This window comes from Sturnira hondurensis, unplaced genomic scaffold, assembly GCF_014824575.4.
Source record: "Sturnira hondurensis isolate 20B ecotype Veracruz unplaced genomic scaffold, ASM1482457v3 Scaffold0004136, whole genome shotgun sequence".
In the NCBI taxonomy this organism is placed as follows: Eukaryota; Metazoa; Chordata; class Mammalia; order Chiroptera; family Phyllostomidae; genus Sturnira; species Sturnira hondurensis.
In genome coordinates this window covers 20,458,837-20,469,015 of record NW_028076767.1, presented here as the reverse complement: position 1 = coordinate 20,469,015, position 10,179 = coordinate 20,458,837, and the positions used below count along the sequence as shown (strand labels likewise).

At 47.1% G+C, this 10,179-nt stretch overlaps 1 protein-coding gene across 1 annotated transcript in view; it reads right to left on the bottom strand.

The window, feature by feature from the left end:
- Positions 1–98: 98 nt before the first annotated feature.
- The window catches only part of ACSS2 (acyl-CoA synthetase short chain family member 2), a 58,035-nt gene continuing 47,954 nt past the window's right edge, over positions 99–10,179 (bottom strand). The window contains exons 8-18 of the mRNA XM_037043918.1: positions 9,934–10,071; positions 6,795–6,965; positions 6,369–6,502; positions 6,067–6,199; positions 5,930–5,986; positions 5,656–5,736; positions 4,459–4,567; positions 2,385–2,453; positions 1,871–2,047; positions 1,064–1,138; positions 99–940 (exon numbers count right to left, since the gene is read on the bottom strand). Of these exons, the coding sequence (XP_036899813.1) occupies positions 813–940; positions 1,064–1,138; positions 1,871–2,047; positions 2,385–2,453; positions 4,459–4,567; positions 5,656–5,736; positions 5,930–5,986; positions 6,067–6,199; positions 6,369–6,502; positions 6,795–6,965; positions 9,934–10,071 (1,272 nt within the window). The 3' untranslated portion in view covers positions 99–812. The remainder of the gene's footprint in view (positions 941–1,063; positions 1,139–1,870; positions 2,048–2,384; positions 2,454–4,458; positions 4,568–5,655; positions 5,737–5,929; positions 5,987–6,066; positions 6,200–6,368; positions 6,503–6,794; positions 6,966–9,933; positions 10,072–10,179) is intronic.

The following is a 10,179-nucleotide window of genomic DNA, read 5'->3' as shown; positions in this document are numbered from 1 at the left end:
GTTCCTGGGGAAAACCACTCCCCTATCCATCCCCACACAAATCAGAGCAGCTAGCGAGTACAGAACCTGTAAGATACCTAAGAAAACAAGTCATCATCTTGAGGTCACAGACTTTATTCCGACAACCAAAGAGCTTGAGCACAACCAAGGGGAGAAGAGAATTTCATCTGAGAGTGTCTGTCATGGGCACAACTGTGTTCAGATGAAGGTGGGGACAGAAGACAAAGAAGACAAGTTCCTCTGGCCCCAAAGAAGCCAATGATCTAAAAACCATCTGGAAACTGAGCCTGCCTTCACAGCCCCTGGAGCAAATGGGCAGGCAAGCACTGTCATCTGGCACAAAAGACCCAGAGCAAAAGAAGCAAAGAGTTTAAAAAATAATAATAATAGTACCAGGACTCACAAACAGGTGTTTCTAAGGGCAGGTGCATGCCCAAGGTAAGTGCTGATGCTTCCTGAGAGTTGATGTAGGATTACAGAGCTGCCTCCCTGCTTCTTCAGTCTAGGCCCTCACTTGCCCTCTCAACACTCAGCCTGGCTTGGGAACAAGACCTTCAGTTCCCTGTTCTGGGCTCCAAGGCTCTTTGCAAGCACAACAACTTGAGGCTGACCTGGATTCTGTCCCATCTGCCTGGCAGTCACAGGAAGTTGCCTCCACCCAAGGGTAAAGCTGGTCCTCGGTCCCAGACACCTGGTTGAGGGAGGTGGTGTGGGTCAGCCCTGGCCCTCAGCATTCTTGGATGGGGACAAGGAGGGTGGGCAAAACTTTGGAAAGCCAAGCAGGGGGAATCCAGGGTAAAGGGCAGTCTTGTTCACTGGATGGTCCGGCAACGGTGGCTGAAGAGCTGGCTGATGACAGATGGGTCAGCCACAGTAGATGTGTCCCCCAGGTCGTGGTCGTTCTGAGCAATCTTCCGAAGCACCCGTCTCATGATTTTCCCTAAGGGACCACAGGCTTCTGGTTACCTGGTGACTGTGCTAACCAACTCCAGCTCTGCCAAAAGCCTTCATCCACCCACACTCCACCACAACCCAATCCCAATCCTCGAGCCTTTGAACATACCTGAGCGGGTTTTAGGCAAGCCAGGTGCATTCTGGATGTAATCTGGTGTGGCAATGGGGCCAATTTTTTCTCTAACTGTAACCAACAAATCATTAAGCATTACTTCAGAACCTTTAGCCAGGCTCCCCAAAACCAAAGCAGAGATGGCTTTATTCCCCACCTATCGCCTCTTCAAGGGCACTGCCTGTCTCTCTTTTTAAAACAGTCTCTTTACTCTCTCATTTATCTTTTTTAAATTGATTTTAGAGAGGGAGAGAGAAAAACACTGATTTGTTCTTCCACCTATTTATGCATTAATTGATTGATTCTTGTGTGTGTCTTGACCAAGGGTTGAACCTGTGACCTTGGCATACTGGCACCACATTCTAACCAACTGAACTACCTGGCCAGGGCCTATCTCATTTATCTTAATGTACCTTCATGGACCTCAGGCTCTAGAATCAACCCGCTAGAGTTGAAATCCCACTTTTCTAGCAGTGTGGCTTGGACCAGTGATTTAACTTCTCTGAGCCTCAATGTCTTCATCTTTATAATGAGGGTAACAATAGGATTTATTTATGGGGTTATTATATGCATTTAAAGCACTTACCCCAGTGGTGGCACAGAGAAAGAATTCTATACATGCCAGCCATTATTATCCTAGTGGCTGACTGATGGAGACAGAACAAAAAGAGGGCAATCAGCTCCCTGGGATCTGTTTGTGGTTTGGGGAGCAGCTCACTCCAGCCCCTCCCCGACAACCTGCAGCGATAACTGGGCTGTCAGGACAAACCCTGCAGTCCCTCCCTGCCCACGGAGGCTCCTTACTCTGCTTCTTGAGCTCCTCAGTGAGAGTGGAGCTGAAGGAATAGCCATCACACAGGGTGACAAAGCAGTAGAGGCATTCGCCCTTCACAGGATGAGGGTGGCTGACCACAGCTGCTTCTGCAACAGCCTGATGTTCCACAAGTGCTGACTCCACCTCTGCAGTGCTCAGCAGGTGACCTTGTCAAGGGAAAGGAAGTGCCATGAGAAAGAACTTGGCCTCTATCCCAGTCCCTGCTCCATCCGTGCCTGCAGGGCAGTCCTGGTCTGGTTGAGTTAGAAAGGCCCTTCACTCATTTTTCATATGACATGCCTCAGTTGCCCCACCATCCCAGCCCCCTCCTCTAGGCACATTCCAGTGTTTATCACTCTTCCTCCAAAGCCTGGGCCCAGAACTGGATGCTTCAGTCCAAACATGGTCTGGCCAAAGGACATCCTGGCTCCCTCAAAAGGCTTTAGCTGGGAGTTGCTGGGTCAGCAGGGCTAATGAAAAGGGAAAGTGGTCCCTGGCCCTCACCAGATACATTCAGCATGTCATCGATCCTGCCAGTGATCCAGTAATAGCCATCCTTGTCCCGCCGGCAGCCTGGGAAGTGGAGAAATGAACAATGTAATACCCCACAGAAGGACACATGATCCATATTACCCACTGCACTAGCTTCCTAGCAAGTCTTCCTGCTTCTGTGCTTGCCCACTGTGGTGACCAGGCTCCAAAATGGCCACACTGATCTCCACCTCCTGCTGTTCATACCCCAGGGTAGCCCTTTTCATTGGACTAGTTAGTCTATGTGAGCAATATAATTCGGCAGAAGTGATGGAATGTCGTTTCTGTGATTAGATTATAAGAGACAATGTGGCTTCTATCTTGGTTGCATTATCTCAGATTATTTGTTCCGGGGGAGGCCAGCTGCCGCATCATGAATAGCCCTATAGAGAGGCCTAAGTGGCAGGGAACTGAGGGTTCCTGCCAACCGCCACATGAGGAGGCTTGAAAGTGGGTCCTCCTGGCTCAGTCAAACCTTCAGATGACTGCAGCCCCAAACAACAGCTTGACTGCAACCCTCAAGAGACTCAGAATGAGAACCACCAGCTAAGACACTCTGCATTGCTGATTCTCTGAAATTGTATGAGATAGTATAATATTTGGTGTTTTAAGCTGCCAAGTTTGGAGGTAATTTGCTCTACAACAATAGATAACTAATATACCCACCAAGAGTTTATTCTCCATAAATTAGGCAGTTATTTTCTTTTTAAAAAATATTTATGTATTCTCGCCCTGGTTGTAGTAGCTCAGTGGATTGAGCATGGGCTGCGAACCAAAGGGTTGCCAGTTCAATTTCCAGTCAGGGCAGATGCCTGGATTGTGGGCCAGGTCCCCAGTAGGGTCTACACAAGAGGCAACCACACACTGATGTTTCTCTCCTTATCTTTCTCCTTCCCTTCCCTCTAAAAGTGAATAAGTAAAATCTTTTAAAAAATATTTATGTATTTATTTTTTTAGAGGGAGGGAAGAGAGGGAGAGAGAAAAGGAGAGAAACATCAGTGTGAGAGAGAAGCATTGATTGGTTGCCTCTTTTACGTGCCCTGATGAAGGACAAAACCTGCAACCCAGGCAGGTGCCCTGACCAGGAATTGAAATGGTGTCATTTCAGTTCACAGGCCGATGCTCAACCAACTGAGCCACACTGGCCAGGGCAAGCAAAATTATTTTCTAAATAGTAAATAAGTCCTCATCAAATTCTCTGCTCAAAACCCCTAAAAGCCTCCCACTGTACATTGGATAAAATCAAACTTCACCATGGCCTAGAAGGCCTTATACTATCTATCTCTTCACCTTCATATAGCATTCTTCTCTAGCCCACTACACATTGGCCACACAGGCTTCAGTCCGTCCCTCACATATTCCAAGCACGTGTCTGCACAGAACACTTGCACTCACTCCACATTCTCCCATGACTGGCTCCTTCTCACCTAACAGGTCTGTGGTCAAATGTCAGTTGACAGAAGCCTTCTCTCATCATCCCATATATGGCCATGCCTTCAGACACTCTTTATCCCATTACTTTACTGAGAGCATTTTTTCTTCACAGCACTCATCACTAAGACAAGCTTATTTACTTGTTTGCTGAATTTATTGTCTGTATTCCTTTAATAGAAAGTAAGCCCAATGGCAGCAGAGACCTTGCCTGCCTTATTCGTGGTATTATCCCCATGGTTAGATCAGTGCCTGGGCATACTAGGTGCTCAGTAAATATTTGTGGGTGAGTGCAAAGGTGCACGTACATATGGGCAAACACAGCCTCCAGGTGTGGGGACACACGTGACATGATACTGCCATATGCCCCATCCTTTTCAACATAGGGGCAGTGACAACAAAAACGTCATTCCTCATACATCAAATCTCAGATGGCACCACAATGAGACCCATTCTGCAATATTCATTCCTGCCCTTACGGTCTCTGTAGCTCTGATACATAGGACACATTTTTCTCTCCTTGTGCTTCTTCACCCTTAGTCAACTCTTCCTGAAAATGGGAGGGGAAGGTACATGTCTTGTTAGGAAGTGTGGGAAGGGGATAGCCAAGGCTCACCATCTCCTGTCACATAGTACCCAGGGAACTTCTTAAAGTAGGTGGCCTCAAAGCGTTCATGATTCCCATAGACTGTGCGCATGATCCCTGGCCAGGGCTGCTTGAATACCTGGAAAGTAAGGAAGGCTCACTGAGAGATAATCCAAGCTTTGCCAAATCTGAGGATAAATGGCCCGGATGCCATTCCTGAAAAGTGCTACAAAGTATAGGTTTTGGAGACAGACAGTCCAGGTGTGGAATCCCAACTGTGCCTCTTTATGACCCCGAGAAAGCAACTTCACCTATCTGAATTTCAGGGTCCTCATCTGTGAATCAGAAAAAATAATCGGAGAATTAAATTGACAGCAGGTGGAAGATGCCTAGCACAATGTTATGTTGATGATAAGCACTTAGTAAATTTGAGTCTCCTTTTGGATAATCCCCTCAGAAATGAGAGCTGGTTTGATGCAAATGAAAACAATAAAAATGTGGGGCCCACTCATGAGTGAATTCCTTCCCCAATCAATAACATCCTGTGGCAGATGGATAAGATGATGGCTAAGAGGCAAAAGGCCTGGCTGGATTCGAGTAGTGCCGTTGTCACTAATTTGTTCTTAGTAAAAGTGAAGTGGGGTGGATGTTGTAAGTTCTAATCCAACCATCACAATTACAGCTAACACCAAGTACTGTTAGGTTCTGTGCCAAACTTCACATGAGTCATCTAATTTAATCAATCCAGTAACCACAGAAGACAAAGGTACAATTATAACCCTATATTACAATTGAGGAAATTTAGGTTCAGAGGATTAGGTAACTTATCTGAGGTCACAGAAGAGGCAGAGCCAGCATTTGAATTCAGGCAAGTTGACTCTGGAGCCTGTGTGACTTCCCACCATGTTAGGATGCTTCCTTTCACATTAGAAAGTTTGTCAAAGGAAGAGTTGGGACTAAGTCTTCCAGACCCAAAAAGGCACCATCAGGAATCTTTGAGCAGAGTCCTTGAGAGCCTCATGGGCCAAAATGCAGAGAGGCAGGCAAATGCCGAATCCAGAACAATTCCCTGCAGGATCTCTGCAAGTGATAAACCCTCGACTATGGAACTTTAATCACAGCAGCTACCAGGAGAGATAGGTTCTAAACTCTGAAACAAAGTACAGTATCCCCTAGTGGACCCTTTCCCCTCACTCCTCGAAGAACCCCCAAGGGCCAGGGCCTCACCAGATAGCCTTCAGCTTCACCTTCCAGCTCTTCCCCAGACTCATTCAGGATTGCAGGAGCTACACCAAAGAATGGGAAGGTCTAGAAGCAAACAGAAGACAGGACCCAAAGAGAGAAATGAGGCAATCCTGATACAACTCAACCTCTCCCACAAAGAAGGAGAGCCCCAAATTCATCACACATCTCAGTCCAGTCCTCCACCCTCTACTTAACCCAAATGCCCCAAGACTCTAGCCTTGCCTAGCCCAGGGCCAGCCAAGGGAGCCTCACTCACAGCAGAACCAGGCTTCATGGGTGTTGCACCAGGGAGGGGCGTCAGCATATGGCCACCCTGTGGAAGTCAGAGATCAGGGGTTGGAGTTAGCCTTCACACACTGTCTCCGAGCCCCAACCTCTGTACCCCTTACTCACTGTCTCTGTCTGCCAGAAGGTGTCCACAATGGGGCAGCGTTGGTCACCTACTACCTGGTGGTACCATAGCCAGGCCTCAGGGTTGATGGGTTCACCTACTGTGCCTAACACCTGTAAGGATGCCCGGCTATGCCTTGGGCAGGGGAGTGGAGAAAGAGAAATCAGGAAGACATACCCAGGCTCTTCTGCCCACCCACCCTTATTCCAGGATAGGGAGTTGGAACAGTGGCATGAAAATGACTGCACAAAGGCCAGTTGTTCTAAGGGACACCAACGGGGCAGCAGCTGGGGAGGGGTCTCACTTGGTGACAGGTTTATCTCCAAACTTCATGAGCAGGCGGATAGCCGTAGGTGCTGTGTAGAACTTGGTGACCTTGTACTTGTCCACAACGCTCCACATGCGGCTCACGTCTGGGTATGTGGGGATACCCTCGAACTAACCCCAGGGAAGGCTGGTCATTTCTGGTCCTTCCCAATAGCTCCTCCATTCCCCCACCACCCCCCAGGCTCAGTAATTTGCCCTTTCTGACAAACCCATGACTTCACTCCTTTACCAGACAAGCCCAAAGAACTTCCCACTCAGGATTCACAATCCCCTCAGAACTGTGCAAGAACTGTGTAAGTCCTAGCGCCTCTAGATCAAATGGCCTTGGGAGGCAGTCATCCTGGATCGCCTTGTCCACCCCTTAAGTAGGCCAGGTAGTCATGGGTCCAAGCTCCCTTCTTACCAAAACACTGGTAGCACCATTGGCCAGTGGCCCATAGGTGACATAGGAATGGCCAGTGATCCAGCCAATGTCTGCTGTGCACCAGAACACGTCCTCTGGATGGAAGTCAAACACGTACTTGAAGGTTGTGGCCACATAGAGCATGTAGCCTCCAACGGTGTGCACCACACCCTGGGGGAAGGAGAAGGCCTCAGGTGGGGCTTGGGCTCACTGCCACTGCCACCAGCGCTCCTTTCACACCATCCCTCTCTCTTCCATCCCCTTTTATCCATGCTCCCATGTAGTGCCTCACACACATGTAACGTCAGTCCATCATTCACACCCGCACCCTAAGATGGTATTTCAGAGCCACCCACGTTACTCTCATGCGTGAACACTGTGAGTACACTCACAGATGGTGTCTCTGTTGTGCATTTGTGCACACACAATTACACATTGACAGAGTGAGAGTAGAGAAAAATAGACAATCTTTTCTTATTCCATCAATATCCTATCCCTGGGAAAGAGAGACCAAAGCTGTGTTTCTAAAAGCTCATTGAGGGATATTCCAAAGCATGTGGAGAAAATAATTCATGGATGGACTAGGTGGAAGGCAGAGTAACAACTTTCAAGTCACTGGAACAGTTCGAGTTTTCTTTTTCTTTTTTTTAAATATATTGTATTCATTATGCTATTACAGTTGCCCCATTCCCCTCCTTTATTCCCCTCCACCCCACACAGCCCTTCCCACCCACATTCCCCCACTTTCATTCATGTCCATGGGTAGTACATATAAGTTCTCTGACTTCTCCATTTCCTATACTATTCATAACTTCCCCCTGTCTATTTTCTACCTACCATTTCTGCTTCTTATTCTTTGTACCTTTTCCCCCTCTCTCCCCGTCCCACTCCCCTGCTGATAACCCTCCATGTGATCTCCATTTCTGTGATTCTGTTCCTGTTCTAGTTGTTTGTTTTTGTTTTCAGGTTCAGTTGTTAACAGCTGTGAGTTTGTTGTCATTTTACTGTTCATATTTTTGGTCTTCTTCTTTTTCTTAGTTAAGTCCCTTTAACATTTCATATAATAAGGGCTGGGTGATGATGAACTCCTTTAACTTGACCTTACCTGGGAAGCACTTTATCTGCCCTTCCATTCTAAATGATAGCTTTGCTGGATAGAGTAATCTTGGATGTGGGTCCTTGCATTTCATGACTTTGAATACTTCTTGCCAGCCCCTTCTTGACTGCAAGGTTTCTTTTGAGAAATCAGCTGATAGTCTCATGGGAACTCCTTTGTCAGTAACTGTCTTATTTTGTCTTGCCTTGCTGCTTTTAAGATTCTGTCTTTCTCTTTAATCTTGGGTAAGGTAATTATGATGTGCCTTGGTGTGTTCCTCCTTGGGTCCAACTTCTCTGGGACTCTCCGAGCTTCCTGGACTTCCTGGAAGTATATTTCCTTTGCCAGATTGGGGGAGTTCTCCTTCATTACTTTTTCAAATAAGTTTTCCATTTCTTGCTCTTCTTCTCCTTCTGGTACCCCTATGATTTGGATGTTGGAATGTTTAAAGATGTCTTGGAGGTTCCTAAACCTCTCCTCATTTTTTTGAATTCTTGTTTTTTCATTCTGTTTTGGTTCAGTGTTTTTTTCTTCTTTCTGGTTCACACCATTGATTTGAGTCCTACTTTCTTTCCTGTCACGGTTGATTCCCTGTACATTTTCCTTTATTTCACTTTTCGTGGCCTTCATTTTTCCTCTAATTTGCAACCATACTTAACCAATTCTTTGAGCATCCTGATTACCAGTGTTTTAAACCATGCATCTGATAGGCTGGCTATCTTCGTTGCTTAGTTGTATTTTTTCTGGAGCTTTGATCTGTTCTTTCTTTTGCGCCTTTTTTTTTTGGTCTCGGTGTACCTGCTACTAGTAAGGGTCCGTGGAGCCTTAGGTGTTGCAGTGGGGGTGGGTCACAGGCAACCCACGTCACTGAATTGTGACATTGTACGTTCGAGAGTGAACAAAGCCACTTACTCTGCTCTCTGCTGGTTTTTAGTCACTTCCCCTGCTGCCCATAATCAAATTGGGCCCTTCAGGTACTGATTCCTGGGTAGGTGCTTTGTGTATGTTCTAGGAGCCGGTGGGTCTCTCTAACAAATTCTCCTGTGAGTCTGAGAGTTTCTCTCACTGCTGCAACCCCCACAGGTGTTTCCAGTTAGAGGCTTTGAGGCTTTATTTCCCAGCACTGGAAATAAAGTTGCGCAGTATCTCACTCCCTAGTTGTTCCTCCACTCCGCCAGCCACCAGCGTGCCATGAGTCCTCTCAGCCCAACTGCCCGCCTCCGCCCCTCCTACAGGTCTGGATGAATGTTTCTTCTTTAACTCCTTGGTTGTTGGACTTCCATACAGTTCTATTTTCTGTCAGTTCTGGTTGTTCTTTGTTTTTAAATTCGTTGTTGTCCTTCTTTTGGTTGTTTGAGGATGCACAGGTGTGTCTACCTATGCCTCCATCTTTGCCAGAAGTAGTCCAAGTTTTCTTAAGTATTTCTGGCTTCCACTGTGCCCTGACAGGGACTAGATCACAGGTGGCAAACACAAGGCCCATGGGCCGAATCCGGCCCGGTACCTTGCTTCTACCCAGCAGCAGCGCTGAGCTCCTTGCCCCTAGTTAAGGAGTAGTTACATTTATGAGGTCCTAAAATTACATTCAGCCCTTTTAAGGCAACCACGAGGCTGATGTGGCCCCCAGTGAAAATGAGTTTGACACCCCTGGACTAGATGTTAAATTGTGGCATGTTGAAGGAGCTGAACTCTAAAAGTTGTAGTCTAGGAGCCCAAGATAGTTCCCTGCACCCACCCTTGGCCTTGAGTTGACAGGGCAGTTCTCCTTCAACCAAACCATGTAGGCATGGGCAAAAAACACTGATACAAGCCACAGAGACTCATGCTTTTCTCATTTTCTGGGCAATATAAAAGCCCTCACTTAAATTTATCTCATCTGGGCCTCAAAACCTAATGTCTTGATTTGATTTAGAAAAGGTAATTGACATTTCTGAAACTCAGGGTTGTAGAGTAAAATTGATGTCATTAAATGCTCCCTCAGAAACTCACTTTTCACCTTTACATACTATACACACTTGTGCACATGTGCGCTCTCACACTTGCCTTGGGTTTGCCTGTGGAGCCACTGGTGTACAGAATGAAGAGCGGGTCCTCAGCATCACACCACTCAGGCTCACACTCATCCCCTGCGTCCTGCATGAGTTCATGCCACCACAAGTCAACATCCTCATTCCAAGGGATCTGCAGGAGAAGAAAGGCAGAAATGGGCAGGAAAGAACTGTGAACAGCTCAAGGTGGGGGCAGGAGATACCTGGCACGTGGAGGGGCTGGGGTGGGACTGGCAGGTGG